Raw genomic sequence first — 21,542 nt, 5'->3', positions numbered from 1 at the left:
TTACATAAGACATACCTCCTGGGTCATTTTAATAATTGAGAAATGCTCCTAATATAGAGAGAAGGGTTTGATCCTGGGCTTTCCAGTTTGGCTCAGTGGTAGAGAATCCCACCTGCCAATACAAGAGACTCAGGAGACACAGGATCCCCTGGAGGAGGAAATGGCAACCCTCTCCAGTACTCTTGTCTGGAGAATCTCATGGACAGAGGAGCATGGCAGACTACAATTCACCGGATCACAAACAGTCGGACACTTCTGAGCGCACACACACACACACACATGCAAGCTCCTAATGTATTTTAGCACAATGTCTAGTAAGTATTCAAAGTCCACTTGATTCACTGCAAACAATATTTGCATTTTACCAGCTAGTTAAACAGATGTAAAACAGTGAAGTTGATATATTGATGAAACAATTTATACCCATAGGATGACACTGGAGCAGAATATCTTTGTAGACAGATAGAGGGACTATATACAACATGACTTTAAAGACTCCAGAAATGCTAATATCAGACATTTTGTAGGCATTTCTCACTGCAACAAGCAGCTCATTTTTTGCAGCTTCCTTTGAACTTGCCTTTAAAATTCAGCAGGAGAGTAGTCCTGGGAACACTTTACTTTCATGTAAGTTTAGTCCTCATCTACTCTCAAAATATTCTGCACATTACTCTGTTATTATCTTATCATTTTGTCTTATAACTGACAATCTCAAGGGAATTTTCACCTGAGAACAAGGATAATACTTAATCTTTTTGTTCCCTCTCTATAAAGAGCTTTAAAAAAAAAAAAAAAGCTAAATTAGAAGAAAGGAGTGGCAACACTGGATGGTGTACGGTATGAATTTAGGAGAGAGTATCTGGTCAATTGGGCAGAGATTCAGAGAGGAATCGCTAAAGACCTCCACACTGCTAAAATCAGAGGACCTGATCTGTAACAATCCTCAGTTGCAAGAAAACATCTTATAGCTAACTGTTCATAACTCACTCTAATTTATAAGATATTTTCATTGAAAAAAGAGAACTATTTCATAAGTGAGGAGACACAAAAATTGCAGAAGATTGAAATGAATTTATTTTCTGTGTGCAACATGAAAAATTTTCATTTAAAGCAAAATAATCTGCTAGAAACCTTAAGTTTGCTCCTGAACTTTTCTCCCATTGTTAGTACAATCGTAACTTTTTAGATCATAAAAGGAAGTCTGTAGAAACAAAATCCACAAGATGACATCTCACAGAAATGGCTCCACTAGGATTTCACACTTCCTCCTGAATTGCTTTGTCAAGTCTCCCAACTGGCAGCTCTGGCTGTCCATGCCCCTCAGCATCCTTTTTCTTCTGGCCATGGGGGCCAAGGCCACCCTCCTGATCACCATCCGGCTGGAGGCCTCTCTGCATGAGCCCATGTACTACCTGCTCAGCCTCCTCTCCCTGCTGGACATGGTGCTCTGCCTCACTGTCATCCCCAAGGTCCCGGCCATCTTCTGGTTTGACCTCAGGTCCATCAGCTTTGTTGCCAGTTTTGTTCAGATGTATATCATGAATTGCTTTCTTACCATGGAGTCCTGCACATTCATGGTTATGGCCTACGACCACTATGTGGCCATCTGCCATCCACTGAGATATCCATCCATCATCACTGAGCAATTTATAGCCAAGGTGGCCATTTTTATCTTAGCCAGAAATGCACTTCTAACTATGTCTGTTTCCATCCTCTCTGCTTGACTCCATTATTATGGGAGAAATGTCATTGAGAACTGCATCTGTGCCAATATGTCCGTCTCCAGACTCTCCTGTGATGATGTCACTATCAATTGTCTCCTCCAATTTGCTGGAGACTGGACTCTGCTGGGATCTGACCTCATCCTCATCTTCCTCTCCTACACCCTCATACTAAGGGCTGTTCTGAGACTCAAGGCAGAAGGATCTGTTGTAAAGACCTTAAGCACATGTGGCTCCCACTTTATCCTGATCCTCTTCTTCAGCACCATTCTCCTGGTCTTTGTCCTCACCCATGTGGCAAAGAAGAAAGCATCCCCTGATTGCCAGTGTTGCTCAATGTCCTCCATCATGTCATCCCTGCAGCCCTCAACCCCATTGTCTATGGGGTGCAAACCCAGGAGATCAAGCAAGGAATCCAGAGGTTACTGAAGAAAGGATGGTAATTAGGACAACTGGATCTCTGCATTCCTAAAATAGGAATCAGTTAATAAATCAACTAATAAATTAGTTGATGGGAAATTTGGTTGAAATCCATAGCTCACAGACATAAGTTCAAGCAGAGAATAAATTTAATTCTGAAACAATTTTCTTGACTTTATTCACTTTTTCAAACTTCAGTGCTTCCCCCCAAAAGCCTGGCATTTCTGGGACTTTTTAATTTTTTTTTTCAAATCTTTGCTATTGTTTTATCTAAAATGTGAGAACTCTGGAGGATGAATTCTATAGTGGAGAAATAAATCCCAGTTAATATTGAACTTACTATTTCAGTACATGTAATCTTTTATTATTTATTTTTTAATGTATTTATTTTAATTGGAGGATAACTACAATATTGTGATAGTTTTTGCCATACATCAATATGTATCAGCCGTAGGTATACATGTGTCCCCTCCACCCTGAAAACCCCTCCCTCATCCCTCCCCACCCTACTCCTCTAGGTTGTCACAGAGCACTGGCTTTGGGTACCCTGCTTCATGTACATGTAATTTTTAATATGTAATTGTGGACATAAATATCCTTGCATGTAGCATATTATTATTACTATTTTTGTTATTATTAGCTCAGCTGCATAATGCAATTGTGAAAAGTTCACATTATTTTAAATGTCAGTCCTGAATGATGAAAAGTAGCTGGACTCCATAAATAAATCTCTCTCACTTACCTCTAGATCGGCCAATAAATTTCTTCTCCACCTACTCTTTATCAAGCAAACTTGTGTCTTATTATCAGGTCCAACCCTTGAAAGGAAAGATCTCTTGCAAGAATTGCTCACATTTGAGGAAATGGAACTTACTTGGTTTAGGAGAAGGGGTATCACATAACTCTTCTTCCTCAATGTCTTCACCCCATTGTCTGCACTTCAAGCTTCACCTTTGAAATTCACAATGACTCAGTTTGTGGTATGTATTTAGGGTACATACATAGTTAGGCTCTGTTTTAGGATACTAATATATCACCATATCATAAGTTGTCCCAGTAATGACACTAAAATATACTAGGCTCATTATTAATTGAAGAAATATTTTCTAATTAACTGCTATAGTACAGTAACTTTGTTACAGCCCAAGGGTACAAAGATGCACAGGACAAATTTGCAGTCATCGAGGAACTCATGTGCTGTTCAAATGGAATTAAAGCAATCTGGATCCTATAATGTTGAAGGAATGTTGTCTTTTACATAGAAGGAAGTAGAAAGGAGATGCAAATAAGTACAGTAAGCTACTTGAAGAAAGAGCCTGTGCCTGTCTTAGCAGTTCTGCATTCTAGACCTTACACAATGAGATAGGCTAAGACATGGTCCCTTTCCTGCAGTGCTTCCACATGCACCTGGACAAATATCTTCTTGAGCAACAGAATACAAAGAAACTATAAGGGACTAGAAATGCAGACACAGTTGGGACCACCATGAACAGTAAGATACAAAAGAAAGCACAACTAATATTTCTCAGGTGTCAGGAGCAAAAGCAAGGCACTGGGCGTGATCCTTGCAAACAGCACCATCAAGGGGGTGAGCAGATCACCCAAACCAACACTCTGGCCTGACCCCTGGACTTACCTCTATTCTCACTTCGTTTAAGGGACTAGTTTGCCCCTATCAGGGAGCTGAGCAAGGAAACCTGTTACTCCTTTTCACTCCCTCATGCTGCAGCACGAGTTCCAGTAAAGTTTTGTTTTGCATAAATTTCTTGTCTTACCTCTTATCAATTTCCATTGATTAGAGTGTAGGAACCCAGGTCAGTAGCACAACCACAAATAACGTGTGTGATTGGAAACCAATCAGCAGCCTCACTGAGTTTCAGTGTCCTCATCTGTTACATAAAGACAGTGAACTGGTTATTTCAAAATACATTTCTAGTTCTAGTCTATGAAACCATGCCCTGCTTTAAGACAGGCATCACTCATCTTATCCAGTCTCTTTTCTTCACTTTTTCCCTTCAAGCTACTGGCATGGACCTTCATACACACCCTCAGGACAGTTGAAAGGAAATGGGAAATTAAAACATCATATCAAGGGTAACTTCCAAATACCACCACGTATGATTTTGTTCAAATCATAAGGTCAAATGATCAGGCCAAAACCCAAGATCATTTATATATTCACATCATTTACAGGTCCCAGCCTACATTCATCTGCTCAGAGAAGCTTATGGCTTTCTCTATTGGAAGGACTCCATGTATGTTTACTTCTTGGTCTAAAAGCCAGGAGACCCTAAGAAACAAAGAGCATTTTCCTCTGAAAGCCCAAGTCATACTATGTAAATCTTTATCTTTTCTTTAGGAGTGACATGTTCCCAAGATTACCAACACAGGAAAATATCAATTTGACTCAGGGAAAGTCCTACTCAATCCAAAATTATGGGTTTCTGCTTTCTGATCCCAAAATAAAAATGCTTAAATTCCACTATCAGTACTGTTCCCAAAGTCTGGACCATTTAGCTTGAGGTAAAATATTAGATGAATTGCTGATCAATTTAAGGTATAGTTTTCCATACTTTGTCAATTTCTTGACTCCTCCATCCAGTGATGCAAAGAAATGAATCTTGAATTTTTTCTTTGGTTTCATGACTTTTGAACTTCTATTAGTAACTATTTGAAAATGAAAATGTGTTTGTATCAGCCTAAGTTGGGCTTCCCAGGTAGCTCAGTAGTAAAGAACTGGCCTGCCAATGCAGGAGGCACAAGAGAAATGGGTTCAATCCCTGTTTTGGGAAGATTCCCTGGAGAAGGAAATGGCAACTCACTATAGTATTTTTGCCTGGAAAATTCCATAGACAAAGGAGCCTAGTGGGCTACACTCCATAGGGTCACAAAGAGCTGGACATGACTGAGCATAACAAACAATAATAAACAATAATTTCAGGTGCTATTAGGTTCAAATTCCATTTTTACAATACACTATTATATAAACGAGTATGACTAACTAAAGTCTCACTCTTACAAACTTTACTATTTCAGAAGAAGGTTTCAATTCAACATGTTTTTAACTATCAATGAGAAGAGTTCTCAAAAGAAAAAGGGGATCTACTTCTAAAGCAAATTTAATTAACAGCTATTATGAAATAAATAATGCTTGCAAAGTCTAACTGATTTTTTCCCAACATCTTCCCACTGATGGTCTAAAAATTTATGAGATTTTATGACTCACATCAACTTAAAGTAAACACAGACTTTCCAATAAAATTGCAGACTGAAACTTAGATGAAATGGATTCACAGAACTGAAGAATTTACCACAGGCTATATCTACCAAAACAGAGTTTTAAATTTTTTTGTTTTATTTAAAACTCTGCTTTATTTTGCCTACTTACAGATTATTTTAATGTGGGGAAAGAAATTCTGTATAGCTTAAGAAATGTATGCCCACTTTCTATGTGAAAAACACAACAGAGTAAGAATGGCTATATCCCATTCAAAATACATAATATGAATTAAGATTCTTTTTCCAATCACTGATGTGAAACTCAGGGAAGTGGATAGGAAAAGTTAGCTAATTAGACAAAGAAAAGTTTACTCTCAAAAAATGCCCATAATAATAAATGATGTTTCTGTCATTTGTTTTTACTTTACCACAAATAGAAAAGGAAGCCAGGGAATCAGGCTTCTTTGTGCTAAAATAATGAGAGAAGATAGAATATTAGAAAATAGAGTGAAAAGACTAAAATGGAGGAAGTCTTTTGTATTAGCATTATGTATATCAGACATGCCCAAATCCTGCAGTGACAGCCCTGAGGCTGAAGATAAGCTGTAAATAGATCCAGGAAATAGTTATTCCTAATTAGTTTTTATTGGTGAATAAGATAGCCGAGCCTGGTGGGCTGCTGTCTATGCCGTCACACAGAGTCGGACACGACTGAAGTGACTTAGCAGCAGCAACATTAGGATAAGCAATGGAGAAGGAAATGGCAACCCAGTCCAGTGTTCTTGCCTGGAGAATCCCAGGGACCAGGGAGCCTCCTGGGCTTCCGTCTATGGGGTCGCACAGAGTTGGACACAACTGAAGGAACTTAGCAACAGCAAGCAATGGTTGATTATGTTTAAAGGCAATTCTCATAAAGGAAACATGCATTTTTATCTCGTTTAAATCTTGCTTCATCAGATTTTCATAATCTTATACATGGGTATCTGAAATTGGCTGATTTTAATTTTTGAAAAACTTTTTTAAAGAACTTGTAAGAGAAATAGAATGTTTTATAATCTAATGTTTGGAAAAAAACACAAATAGGAAATGAGGTCCTTTGAACCTTAGAACAAATATCCAGATAATGTTAAAATGAAGGCTATATTGGCAATTTTAACATTACTAATAATTTAAAAGTCTTCCCCTATACTGATATATGTATCAAATGGATATCTTAGAGCATCAGTCCCTAACCTTTTTGGCACCAGGAACTAGTTTTGTGGAAGACAATTTTTCCATGGACTAAGGGATGGGAGATGGTTTCAGAATGATTTAGGTACATTATATTTATTTTGCACTTTACTTGTATTATATTTATATCAGCTCCACCTCAGATGATCAGCCATTGGATCCCGGAGGTTGGGGACCCCTGTCTTAGAGGACATGCCAACTGACACTGGAGATTGATCTAAGTATATGTTTCAGAATGTTTCCAGGACATGACAGTGACCATACACACCAAATTTTGAGACCAATTGTTCCTTTATCTATTTATTCAACACATGAAATATTGTCAGATATATCAGGATCTAGGATTTGAGGATAGGGTCATGAGCAAAAGAGACTTAAATATAAATATATTTACAGGGAAATTAAAGAAATAAATAAATTCAGAAAATGATAAGTGCTATAAAGAAAAAAGGTAATACAACGTGTTAGCATGTTCCAAGAGAAGTATGCTACTTTGGATGTAATTATTAAGGAAGTACTCCCTGTATAGGTGGTTTTTTAATTGAGATTATGAATGTTGAAAAGTTCATCATTTGAACATAAGGAGAATACTGTTCCAGTCAGTTGGAGCAATTAGTACAGAGTACTAAGCAAAGAAAAAGCAGAAGTCTAAGAAGTAGTGGAAGTCCTAGGGAGGGATACCGGAGAAGGCAATGGCACCCCACTTCAGTACTCTTGCCTGGAAAATCCCATGGAAGGAGGAGCCTGGTAGGCTGTAGTCCATGGGGTCGAGAAGAGTCAGACACGACTGAGCGACTTCCCTTTCACTTTTCACTTTCATGCACTGGAGAAGGAAATGGCAACCCACTCCAGTGTTCTTGCCTGGAGAATCCCAGGGATGGGGGAGCCTGGTGGGCTTCCGTCTATGGGGTCGCACAGAATCTGACACGACTGAAGCGACTTAGCAGCAGCAGCAGCAGGGAGGGATACAGTCACAGGGAGGATAAGGCAGAGGTAACAGGGAAGATCTGATGGCAAATAGCAGAACCTCTGGTTCCAAACAAACAAAGGAAGATTGGCCATGAGAAGGTGACTATCATTGTAGGCCTGTCAGAATACTGGAGATCTTTTCAAAAGTAGAGTCATTTGGAGGAATTTGTATGGAAATATAGTTCAGTGTTTAAAGCCAAACTTCTGATAGCATATGTAAAAAAAAAAAAGCTCTGCCATTGATGACAATTCTACTTTTCCCATTGTTCTTGCAAAAAAAACTTTGGTGCCACCCTTTGCTCCTCTCAATCTTTTATAACCTCCATAAGAACTCTCAGCAAATCTTGTGACCCATAACTTCAATTTTCACTCACCACCTTAGTTCAAATCATTATCATTTCCTACCTGGATTATTGAAGTAAAGTCCTCATTGGTTTTTCCAGTCCTACCCATACTCCTCATGTTCTATTTGAAGCATAGTTCCATCCCTGCTCTGGTAATTACATGTGCAGGCATTTGGAATGTAAAGACTGAGTAGTATGTAAAGGCACTAAATACTTATTTAATGAATGAGTAATTGAGACATCACAATGGCAAGGGGTCAGAATGAAGAAAATAATGGATACCAAAACATATATTCAATGAGGGTTTCAGGACAGGGTTACTGAGAGTAAATATTGTGATAGTGGTTGAGGAAGGTTTAAATAAAAGATAAGGGTAGAAGCACAGATGTTACATGGTGTTCCTTGTGGTATTCAGTTGAAACCATCACTGACACACTCAAATTTCCATAATCCTTGATCTTTGACTCACATCTCTCAGCACTGGTACTTGAATAGCTTGATAATCCCTTGCTTGATTTCCTGGGTTCGTACTCCATAAACAATGGGGTTCAGTGCTGGTGGGATGAGATGGTGCAAGACATTGAGAAGAATGGGTACCTCTGGGCACACTTTTTTCCCTGCCTTATTTGTGAAGATGAAGACTAGCAGCAATGTATAGAAGAAAAGTATAAGAATCAGATGGGAACCACAAGTACTCAAGGCCTTGGTGGATGCATCTCCTGACTGCAAATGCATAACAGCACTCAAGATGAAGCAGTAGGATAGCAAGATAAGGACCAGATCAGAACCCAGTAGGCACCAAACACTCACAAATTGGTAGAGCTTATTTACGTGAATATCTCCACAGGAGAGCTTTGCTACAGAAATGTTGGCACAGATACAGTTTTCCACTACATTGCTGGCACAGTAATTGAGTCTCGCAGCCAGAATTGGTGTAGGCAGCGTAGCCAGCAAATTGCGGAAGATGATGAAGATGGCCGCATTGATGACAAACTGTTCCGTGATGAAGGATGGATAGCGCAGTGGGTGGCAGATGGCCACGTAGCGGTCATAAGCCATGACCAGAAAGGTGGAGGATTCCATGGGAAGGAATGTATTCATGATGAACATCTGCAGGAAGCAGCCCATAAAGCTGATGGGTTTCATGTCAAACCAGAAGATGAACAGGACCTGCCAGAATTATTATTTTCAAAAGCAGTGCATTCACTCCCACCCTAGGGTACCTAACCCTTGGATAATCCTTTGATGGCTTCAACCACTCATATCCCCAAACCACAGTCTCATAATCCTAACAGGGACAGTGTCCTAATTTCAAATACCTTCTATGTGCATTCCAACTTCCAGAGCCCGATTTATACACTTTTCAACTATAGATCACACCTTTTTGTTTAAAAAAATTTATTTCTAGTCCGTCTTCTCTTGATCTCTAGAGTTCTTACCCAAACTTCATATGAACACATCTGCTCATCTAAATGTATCACAAAGACATCAAGTCCAATAAGCCCAATACTTATATTTGGACACCCTCCAACCTCTCCTAATAGATAAGAAACATCTTCCAGTTATGCCTCCTACCTCGGTATATGACATAAATATACATCTATTTAAATTTTTTAAGTTTTTTTTTTTTACTGTTGATCAGTTTTAAAAGCTTTATTGAACAATAAGTATTGTTACAATATTGCTTCTGTTTTATGTTTTGGTTTCTTGGCCTTAAGGCACGTGGGATGTTAGCTCCCCCAACAGGTATCGAACCCATACCACCTGCACCGGGAGGTGAAGTCTTAAGCACTGGACTGCCAGGGAAGTCCCTAGTTATGTTTTAGAAAGAAAAGTCTTGAGCCCTTGAATATAAGGGTGGGGTGATTCAGAGTCAAGGAGAATCTCCTTAGAAGTAAAGATAAAGTCAAAACTTGGAATATCACTGACTCAGACATTGAGAGAGAGCTTCTCAGTTCGAAAAAAAAATGTGAAACCTTAAAAATCATAGGCATTGAGAATGAGAGAAGACATATCTGGAAGCTGTAATAGACCTAGTATGATACTGTTGGCAACTGATTGAAAATTTTACAGGAGTATTTACATCTGGAAAGCAAGGTAGTGTTAGAGAAAGATGATTGAATACCCGGGAGTAAATCCAGGGAGGGTCTGACCTTAGGGATGACTGTGAGGCAGAGGATGACATCCAGCACAGAAAGGATGGCAAGCAGGTAGTACATGGGCTTGTGCAGAGATGCCTCCTGCCAGATGGCAAGTAATAACAGAAAGTTGGCCCCAAGGGCCAAGACCAGGAGAGGAGCCAGGACTAGAGACAGCCAGTGCTGGGTATCCTGCATTCCTGGAAAGCAGATCATCAGGAATTCAGTCACCTGGGTCCCTGTGTGGTTGAGAGATGACACCATGGCTGGCAGGTAAGCCTGAAACTGACTGAAAGAAAAGAGATATGAATTCAGAGTTTGATTGTTACATTAGTAATCCCCTGACTGATTTATCTGCCTTCATTCTAGGCCATCAAGTTTCTCCATAATTCTATTGACATAAAATCTGTCAAAAATTTAAATTAGATAAAATCACTCCTTGTTAAAACATTTTCCTTAGCATTCATAACTTTATGAAGCAAGAATAACTCCCTTCACATGAGTATGCTCCAACTCCACACACATAGACACAGCCCCTTATAGAGCATGCTTTGTTTTGTCTCACCTCTGTGTTTTAGCATGTATCATATCCTTCTCCTAGAATTAACTCTCTTGCCCTTAAATAAATAGCTTCTGTTTGCCCCATTCTATCTGTGCCATGAGTTACACCTCTTAGAAATTTAAGAAAAAATATGTTTTTTCTTGTTACTCTTTTTACATACATATATAATTAAATGCTTCTTCCACATCTCCTTGTTCTCTGTGACCCTTAAACATCCTGAGCATGCTACTATTGAACTGTTAATAAAACTTTCTCTTATTCCTTCACATTTCCTATTTGTCTTCCAAAAACTCTGTGTTCCATCTTCCAGCAGTGGAATCTTATCTCTTTATTATAGCACAAAGAAAAATACAATATATCTGGTAACACAATAAGCACTCAATAAGTACTATTCAGATAGGAGACTGATAGATTGTTGAAAGCATCATAACACCTTGCACTCATTTAACTCACTAATACTATCTCCACATCTTGCTCTAACATTAACCACTGGCACTGTTGCTTAACATTTATTAAAAATCTGAACAAAACAAAATGGGTAAATATTTTAGTGCTGAGAGGAAAAAGAGAACAATAAATACAAAAGACAGCTGTACAGTGTCTTATTTGCATGAGTCTTTGGTAAGTAACTGCTTAAAACAAACAAACAAATTGTTTATCATTTCCTGAAAAAAGAAGAAAAATTAAAGAAATGAGGTTCTAAGACAAGGGAAGAACTGAGGAATACTTAAACATGCCCCAGAATAAAAGCTCACAGACAGAAGTGTCAATTCCTTTTGAGTATCCTCTTAACCATCCAGGATCCTGCTGGTAAAGTAGTTGCCAGGTTGGACTTGCTCTCTCCTGAAGCAATAGATGAATTTTGGAGCACACACACAAAAAATCTCCCTATCAAGGTTTGGAGATGTTTCTTTTTCTTGACCCTGTACTATGGGCATCACATCAGGACTTTTATCTAGACCAGTGGTTCCTCAATACTAGTGTGCATCAGAATCACCTGGAGAGTTTGTTGATGCACAGGTTGCCTGACGCACAGAGGATAGTCTGCAGAGTTGCCAACTTTGTAGGTCTGTCTGCAGGGAAGCTCTGCTCAGCTTTAGACATCAAACTGTTTCTCCCATTATCTTTAGACATTTAAGTACAATTCTGGCCAATCTCTAGTCTCCCGATTTGAAAATTATCATCCTCCCATGGACTCTCTGGGAATTCTCTAGTTTTTTTTCATGGTTTTATCTCTCTTCCTAGACCTACAGTTCTTAGCCACCTCTCCTGGTGACTCATTAAGGTCATTAGGATCAGGGACAATTTATTTTTTAATTAATTAATTTATTTTAGTTGGAGGCTAATTACTTTACAATATTTTGGTGGATTTTGCCATATACTGAGATGAATCAGCCATGGGTGTACATGTGTCCCCCATCCTGAACCCCCCTCCTACCTGCCTCCCCATCCCATCCCTCAGGGTTGTGCCAGTGCACCAGATTTGAGTGCCCTGTTTCATGCATCAAACTTGGACTGGTGATATATTTCACATATGGCAATATACATGTTTCAATTCTATTCTCTCAAATCATCCCACCCTTGCCTTCTCCCACAGAGTCCAAAAGTCTGTTCTTTATATCTGTGTCCCTTTTGCTGTCTTGCATATAGGATCATCATTACCATCTTTCAAAATTCCATATATGTGCATTAATATACTGAACTGGTGTTTTTCTTTCTGACTTACTTCACTCTGTATAATCGGCTCCAGTTTCATCCACCTCGTTAGAACTGATTCAAACGAGTTCTTTTTAATAGCTGAGTAATATTCCATTGTGTATATGTACCACACTTGCTTATCCATTCTTCTGCCAATGGACATCTAGGTTGCTTCCATGTCTTAGCTTTTGTAAACAGTTCTGCAATGAACATTGGCATACATGTGTCTCTTTCAATTCTGGTTTCCTCGATGTGTATGCTCAGCAGTGGGATTGCTGGGTCATATGGCAGTTCTATTTCCAGTCTTTTTAGGAATCTCCACACTGTTCTCCATAGTGGCTGTACTAGTTTTCATTCCCACCAACAGTGTAAGAGGGTTTCCTTTTCTCCACACCCTCCCCAGCATTTATTATTTGTAGAATTTTGATAGCATCATTCTGACTGGCTTGAGATGTTACCTCATTGTGGTTTTGATTTTCATTTCTCTGATAATGAGTAATGTTGAGCAACTTTTCATGTGTTTGTTAGTCATTCGTATGTCTTCTTTGGAGAAATGTCTGTTTAGTTATTTGGTCCATTTTTTAATTGGGTCATTTATTTTTCTGGTATTGAGCTGCTTGTATATTTTTGAGATTAATTCTTTGTCAGTTGCTTCATTTGCTATTATTTTCTCCCATTCTGAAGGCTGTCTTTTCACCTTTCTTATAGTTTTCTTTATTGTGCAAAAGTTTTTAAGTTTAATTAGGTCCCATTTGTTTATTTTTGCTTTTATTTCCACTACTCTGGGAGGTGGGTCATAGAAAATCCTGCTGTGATTTAAGTCAGAGAGTGTTTTGCCTATGTTTTCCTCTAGGAGTTTTATAGTTTCTGGTCTTACACGTAGATCTTTAATTCATTTTGAGTTTATTTTTGTATTTGTTGCTAGAAAGTGTTTTAGTTTCATTCTTTTACAGGTGGTTGACCAGTTTTCCCAGCATCACTTGTTAATGAGATTGTCTTTTCTCCATTGTATATTCTTGCCTCCTTTATCAAAGATAAGGTGTCCATAGGTGCACATATTTATCTCTGAGATTTCTATTTTGTTCCATTGATCTATACTTCTGTCTTTGTGCCAGTACCATATGGTCTTGATGACTGTAGCTTTGTAGTATAGCCTGAAATCAGGTAGGTTGATTCCTCCAGTTCCATTCTTCTTTCTCAAGATTACTTTGGCTATTCAAGGTTTTTTGTGTTTCCACACAAATTGTGAAATTATTTTTTCTAGTTCTGTGAAAAATACTGTTGGTAGCTTGATAGGGATTGCATTGAATCTATGCATTGCTTTGGGTAGTATACTCATTTTCACTATATTGATTCTTCCCATCCATTAACATGGTATATTTCTCCATCTTTGATTTCTTTCATAGTGTTTTATAGTTTTTTATATATAGGCATTTTGTTTCTTTAGATAGATTTATCCCTAAGGACAGAAAATTAGCAAGGAAACACAAACTTTGAATGATACAATGGACCAGTTAGACGTAATTGATATCTATCTTTTTTCTTCATGGCAGTTGGCACAAATTCAGACACTTACAATATGCCTGTAGTAAGTCAGGGACTACTCTCTAGTCAGACTCCCAGTCCAAACTTCCATGAGCTCAGTTGACCCACACTTTAATATGCTCATGCTCTTCTGATATCAGTGATCTTCAGGGTCTTCACATACTAACAGCTGCAGCTATAATAACATTCTCTGAAGTAAACAGTAAGTAAAGTTGAGGACCAAACTGCAAGTATCACTTATGCTTGGCTTTCCAATGTACTGTTTCCAAAAATTCTTACATTGAAAGTCTGTGCCAAATAATAGTAACAGTTTAACAACCCAGCTGCTTTCAGACAATGTGTGACTCCTCCACTTGGCCTCCTACTCTGGCTTTGCCCAGATGAAGATGCTGTGTCTATAACAGTCACTGTTGTGCAGCTGGAAACATGAAGAGTTGGTTAAGAATACTTCTCCCTTGGGTTCCTGCCTCCCTGCAAATACACATACACTTTCAGTATAAAAAGAGAGAATTTTGCATTTAAACTCAGATGAAATGAGAAATCAGTGACCAGCGTACATTTTCTCTTGAGATGTCTGAGAGTTATATAAACTGAGATATTATTGGTGATGGAAAGAAGTATCACTCAGAGACTTGGAAGATGTATTTAAAAGATCTTTAAAAAAAAACAAATGTCATTAGATAAGAAATGACTTCCTCTTACACATTAGCTGCATTCTATAAAAACTATTTTTTAATGAGTACTTTATGATGATTTATTTTACTATTGAGTGAAAGTATTAGTGGCTCAGTCATGTCCAACTCTTGGCAACCCCATGGACTGCCAGGCTCCTCTGTCCATGTAGTTCTCCAGGCAAGAATACTGGAGTGGGTAGCCATGCCCTCTTCCAGGGAATCTTCCCACCCTAGAGACCTAACCCAGGTCTTCTGCATTGAAAGCAGATTGTTTACCATCTGAGCCATGAGGGAAACCATTAATTTTTAGTTATTAAATTTTATAAATATCTTTTTTAATTTATTTATGTTTTAATTTAAGGATAATTTCTTTACAGAATTTTGTTGTTTTCTGTCAAACCTCAACATGAATCAGCCATAGGTATACATATATCCCCTCCCTCTTGAAACTAGAAATATCTTTACACAGGAAAAAATATGTCACTTAAGTGAAAACAAATATATGGATAAATAGAAACTTTCTATTCTCTAGTTTCACAAAATTTCACCCCAAAAATGAAACAGCAATAGTAAGGTGAATAATTGTAGGGATGTGTAGTAAATCTGTAAGCACACATAGAAGGACATATTCTGAAAATAATGAGCTAGGAGCTACTGGAATAGTGGTCATATAGGAGAGCACTTGAGAAGCTTTGTACTTGGGTTAGAATTAGTTTTGGGAATTGTGAAACAGAGAAGAGAGAGCAGTTGAAAGCTATTGTTTTGATGAAAGACAATACCATGGAAGTAAATTATTTAATAATTGCTTAAAGAATGACTAACTTCATCATGGGCTTCCCAGGAGGCTCAGTGGTAAAAGAACACCCCTGCCAATGCAGGAGACACAGCAAATGTGGGTTTGATCCCTGGGTGGGAAGTATCCCTGGGAGTAGGAAATGGCAACCCACTCCAGTATTCTTGCCTATAAAAGTTCATGGACAGAGAAGCCTTGCCGGCTATAGTCCACAGAGTTGCAATGAGTTGGACATCACTGAGCACACAACTTCATCATAGACCAGCTATACTAGAGGATACCCTCAAATGATTCATAAAATAACATATACTGCTGCTGCTGCTAAGTCACCAGTCATGTCTGACTCTGTGCGACCTCATAGATGGCAGCCGACCAGGCTCCCCTGTCCCTGGGATTCTCCAGGCAAGAATACTGGAGTGGGTTGCCATTTCCTTCTCCAATGCATTCATGCATGCTAAGTCACTTCAGTCGTGTCCAACTCTGTGCAACCCTGTGGACAGCAGCCCACCAGGCAAGAATACTGGAGTGCCCCAAAAGGGGTATGGTCACAAAAAGGAGCAAATTAATCCTAGGAATACTGACAAAAATCTGAGTCTCCACTATTTTTAGGGTGATCATGGAAGGAATTGCAAAGAGTAAAATCCACTTATCTTTGTTCAATTAATCCACTAATTTGTAAGTCTGAATTCTATGGGAAGACAAGGTAGCACCAGGACAGGATATAAGAATTGACACAACAAGGCTGAAAGTAGAATGAGAAAGTCAATTTAACTGTATATTTAAGATAAGCAGGTCTAATCACACTAGGACCACAGCCTTGTCTAACTCAATGAAACTAAGCCATGCCCTGTGGGGCCACCCAAGATGGGTGGGTCATGGTGAAGAGGTCTGACAGACTGTGGTCCACTGGAGAAGGGAATGGCAAACCACTTCATTATTCTTGCCTTGAGAACCCCATGAACAGTACGAAAAGGCAAAATGATAAGATACTGAAAGAGGAACTCCCCAGGTCAGTAGGTGCCCAAGATGCTACTGTAGATCAGTGGAGAAATAACTCCAGAAAGAATGAAGGGATGGAGCCAAAACAAAAACAATACCCAGTTGTGGGTTTGACTGGTGATAGAAGCAAGGTCTGATGCTGTAAAGAGCAATGTTGCATAGGAACCTGGAATGTTAGGTCCATGAATCAAGGCAAATTGGAAGTGGTCAAACAGGAGATGGCAAGAGTGAACGTCGACATTCTAGGAATCAGCTAACTAAAATGGACTGGAATGGGTGAATTTAACTCATTTGACCATTATATCTACTACTGCGGGCAGGAATCTCTCAGAAGAAATGGAGTAGCCATCATGGTCAAAAAAAGAGTTCGAAATGCAATACTTGGATGCAATCTCAAAAACGACAGAATGATCTCTGTTGGTTTCCAGGCAAACCATTCAATATCACAGTAATCCAAGTCTATGCCCCAACCAGTAATGCTGAAGAAGCTGAAGTTGAACAGTTCTATGAAGACTTACAAGACCTTTTAGAGCTAACACCCAAAAAAGATGTCCTTTTCATTATAGCAGACTGGAATGCAAAAGTAGGAAGTCAAGAAACACCTGGAGTAACAGGCAAATTTGGCCGTGGAATACGGAATGAAGCAGGGCAAAGGCAAATAGAGTTTTGCCAAGAGAACACACTGGTCATAGCAAACACCCTCTTCCAACAGCACAAGAGAAGACTCTACACATGGACATCACCACATGGTCAACACCAAAATCAGATTGATTATATTCTTTGCAGCCAAAGATGGAGAAGCTGTATACAGTCAGCAAAAACAAGACCAGGAGCTGACTGTGGCTCAGATCATGAACTCCTTATTGCCAAACTCAGACTTAAATTGAAGAAAGTAAGGAAAACCACTAGACCATTCACGTATGACCTAAACCAAATCCCTTATGATTATACAGTGGAAGTGAGAAATAGATTTAAGGGCCTAGATCTGATAGATAGAGTGCCTGATGAACTATGGAATGAGGTTCATGACATTGTACTGGAGACAGGGATCAAGACCATCCCCATGGAAAAGACATGCAAAAAAGCAAAATGGCTGTCTGGGGAGGGCTTACAAATAGCTGTGAAAATAAGAGAAGCGAAAAGCAAAAGGAAAGATATAAGCATCTGAATGCAGAGTTCCAAAGAATAGCAAGAAGAGATAAGAAAGCCTTCCTCAGTGATCAATGCAAAGAAATAGAGGAAAACAAAAGAATGGGAAAGACTAGGGATCTCTTCAAGGAAGTCAGAGATACCAAGGGAACATTTCATGCAAAGATGGGCTCGATAAAGGACAGAAATGGTATGGACCTAACAGAAGCAGAAGATATTAAGAAGAGGTGGCAAGAATACACAGAAGAACTGTACAAAAAAGATCTTCACAACCAAGATAATCACAATGGTGTGATCACTGACCTAGAGCCAGACATCCTGGAATGTGAAGTCAAGTGGGCCTTAGAAAGCATCACTACAAACAAAGCTAGTGGAGGTGATGGAATTCCAGTGGAGCTATTTCAAATCCTGAAAGATGATGCTTTGAAAGTGCTGCACTCAATATGCCAGCAAATTTTGAAAACTCAGCAGTGGCCACAGGACTGGAAAAGGTCAGTTTTCATTCCAATCCCAAAGAAAGGTGATGCCAAAGAATGTTCAAACTACTGCCCAATTGCACTCATCTCACACCCTAGTCAAGTAATGCTCAAAATTCTCCAAGCCAGGCTTCAGCAATATGTGAACCATGAACTTCCAGATGTCAAGCTGGTTTTAAAAAAGGCAGAAGAACCAGAGATCAAATTGTCAACATCTGCTGGATCATGTAAAAAGAAAGAGAGTTCCAGAAAAACATCTATTTCTGCTTTATTGACTATGCCAAAGCCTTTGACTGTGTGGATCACAATAAACTGTGGAAAATTCTGAAAGAGATGGGCATACCATGCAGGTCAGGAAGCAACAGTTAGAACTAGACATGGAACAACAGACTGGTTCCAAATAGGAAAAGGAGTACATCAAGGCTATAATTTGTCACCCCGCTTATTTAACTTCTATGCAGAGTGCATCATGAGAAACGCTGGACAGGAAGAAGCACAAGCTGGAATCAAGATTGCCGGGAGAAATATCAATCACCTCAGATATGCAGATGACACCACCCTTATGGCAGAAAGTGAAGAGGAACTCAAAAGCTTCTTGATGAAGGTGAAAGAGGAGAGTGAAAAAGTTGGCTTAAAGCTCAACATTCAGAAAACGAAGATCATGGCATCTGGTCCCATCACTTCATGGGAAATAGATGGGGAAACAGTGGAAACAGTGTCAGACTTTATTTTGGGGGGCTCCAAAATCACTGCAGATGGTGACTGCAGCCATGAAATTAAAAGACGCTTACTCCTTGGAAGGAAAGTTATGACCAACCTAGATAGCATATTCAAAAGCAGAGACATTACTTTGCCAACAAAGGTCTGTCCAGTCAAGGCTATGGTTTTTCCAGTGGTCAGGTATGGATGTGAGAGTTGGACTGTGAAGAAAGCTGAGCACTGAAGAATTGATGCTTTTGAACTGTGGTGTTAGAGAAGACTCTTGAGAGTCCCTTGGACTGCAAGAAGATCCAACCAGTCCATTCTGAAGGAGATCAGCCCTGGGATTTCTTTGGAAGGCATGATGCTAAAGCTGAAACTCCAGTACTTTGGACACCTTATGTGAAGAGTTGACTCACTGGAAAAGACTCTGATGCTAGGAGGGATTTGGGGCAGGAGGAAAAGGGGACGACAGAAGATGAGATGGCTGGATGGCATCACCGACTCGATGGACATGAGTTTGAGTGAACTCCGGGAGTTGATGATGGAGAGGGAGGCCTGGAGTGCTGCGATTCATGGGGTCGCAGAGTCGGACATGACTGAGTGACTGTACTGACTGACTGAAGGTAAGCAGGAGAGAATGGGAATGCACATGGTACCTGAAATATGATTAAAAAAAGTCAGGTAGGACAAGATGAAGTCAGAAGTTGACAGAGTACATATGAAAAAAGAATACACATTTTCACTTAAAATGTGCCCATACACACACTAACACACACACAAGTCATTGTTAACTTTTTTGATTCATTAAAAAGAAGGAAAGAACTATGAGACATTCCTGCTCCAGAGAACTGACATTAGATAAGTAACGAGATTTGGCAGAGCTAAGGGAGATAGCCCTATTCACTCAACTATAAGAATCGAAGTTTTGAAGCCAACTTCTACATCACCATGAGAGATATATCCATGGCACAAAACCAGTTTGAACTGTGTCAGGTGGAACTAAGTGATCTAACATATAGCAAATTATTAAGCAATTAAACTGAGAGCCACTGAAAATGATTACAGTAAAATTTATTTCTCTTTTTTCTTATAACTAACATACAATATTATATTAGTTTTAGGTATACAACATAGTGATTTGTTATTTTTACACATTACAAAATAATCACCATGGTAAGTCTAGGTATCATCTGTCACCATGCAGAGTTATTACAATATTATTGGCTATATTTCCTACACTGTGCATTACATTTATTTTATAGATGAAATTTTTTATTTCTTAATGCCCTTTATCTACCTCACCTGTTCCTACCCTCACACACACACACACATACACACACACACACACAACACACAATGCTCATCCCTTCTGACAGTAACCAAAAATCAGGTGTTGGCAAGGATGTGGAGAAAAGGGGACCCTTGCGCACTATTGGTGGGAATGTAAATTGCTGCAGCTACAATGTACAAAAGTTGACAAGTCCCTCTCAAAAAAACTAAGAATAGAACTACCATACGATCCAGAAATTCCACTTCTGGGTATTTATCCAAAGAAAAGGAAGACACTAATTCAAAAAGATAGATGCACACTTATGTACATTGCAGCATTATTTACAATAGCCCAGATATGGAAGCAGCCTGAGTGTCCATCTATACATAAATGGATAAAGAAAATGTGGTTATGTATAAAAAACTATTATGCAGGCATTTTTTAAAAGAACAAAATTTTGCCATTTGCAACAAGTTAGACCTAGAGGACATGCTAAGTCCAAGAAGTCAGACAGAGAAGGGACAAATACTACATGATTTCACTTATATGTGAAATCTAAAAGGCAAGACCAACAAACAAAACATAACAGAAGCAAACTCATAGAAACAGGTTTTCTTTATTTGAAAAATAATATCACTCTAGTTAAGCTCTTGTAACTATGGCTTGACAAGTCTCTCTCGCATTTTACCTCTTATAACCTCCTGAGCAGTTTCTGGATTTCCTGCTTGATCTCCTTGGTTCTCACACCATAAACAATGGGGTTCAGAGCTGGGGGGATGAGGTGGTGCAGGATGTTGAGCAGGATGGGGACATCTGGGGGAATCCTCTTCCTGGCCAGGTTAGTGATGACTAGGACCAGCAGGACTGTGCTGAAGAAGAGGATGAGGATGAAGTGGGAACCACAGGTGCTCAGGGCCTTGGCAGCAGCTCCCTCAGCTTTAATCCTTAGCACAACTTTCAGGATAAAAGAGTAGGAGAGAATGATAAGGATGAGGTCAGAGCCCAGTAGGGTCCAGCCTGCCACAAACTGGTAGAGCCGATTGAAGGTGATGTCATCACAGGAGAGTTTGGACACAGACAGGTTAGTGCAGATGCAGTTCTTGATGATGTTCTCTGCACAGTATCTCAGTCGGGAAGAAAGTATGGGGATAGGCATAGTAAGAAGGCCATTCCGGGCCACAACAAAAATGGCAGCCCTAGCTACAAATTGGTCAGTGATAATGGACGGGTACCTTAATGGGTGGCAGATGGCCACATAGCGGTCATAGGCCATGACCATGAATGTACAGGACTCCATGGTCAGGAAGCTATTCATGATAAACATCTGGAAGAAGCAGCCTGAGAAACTGATGGCTTTATTGTCAAACCAGAAGATGGCCAGGACCTTGGGGATGACAGTGAGGCAGAGCACCATGTCCAGCAGGGAGAGGAGGCTGAGCAGGTAGTACATGGGCTCATGCAGAGAGGCCTCCAGCCGGATGGTGACCAGGAGGGTGGCATTGGCCCCCATGGCCAGGAGGAAGAGGAGAGTGAGGGGCAGGGACAGCCAATGCTGCCAGCTCTGGTAGTTAGGGAAGCAGATGAGGAGAAATTCTGAGACTGGAGCAGTGGTGTAGTTGCTGGGTAATCCCAT

General features: G+C 39.5%; 1 protein-coding gene and 2 pseudogenes across 1 annotated transcript; 1 reads left to right on the top strand and 2 right to left on the bottom strand.

The window, feature by feature from the left end:
* On the top strand, positions 1,224 to 2,158 carry OR56A3IP (olfactory receptor family 56 subfamily A member 3I, pseudogene; annotated as a pseudogene).
* OR56A41P (olfactory receptor family 56 subfamily A member 41, pseudogene) lies at positions 8,378 to 9,049 on the bottom strand (annotated as a pseudogene).
* On the bottom strand, positions 20,601 to 21,542 carry OR56A4D (olfactory receptor family 56 subfamily A member 4D). The gene has a single exon (NM_001390659.1). It carries the CDS (start codon positions 21,540 to 21,542, stop codon positions 20,601 to 20,603), a length of 942 nt encoding a protein of 313 aa, NP_001377588.1.

The sequence above is a fragment of the Bos taurus genome, chromosome 15 (assembly GCF_002263795.3).
Source record: "Bos taurus isolate L1 Dominette 01449 registration number 42190680 breed Hereford chromosome 15, ARS-UCD2.0, whole genome shotgun sequence".
Lineage (NCBI taxonomy): Eukaryota > Metazoa > Chordata > Mammalia > Artiodactyla > Bovidae > Bos > Bos taurus.
The sequence above is the reverse complement of the archived record's forward strand: the minus strand, read 5'-3'. Positions and strand labels throughout refer to the sequence as shown.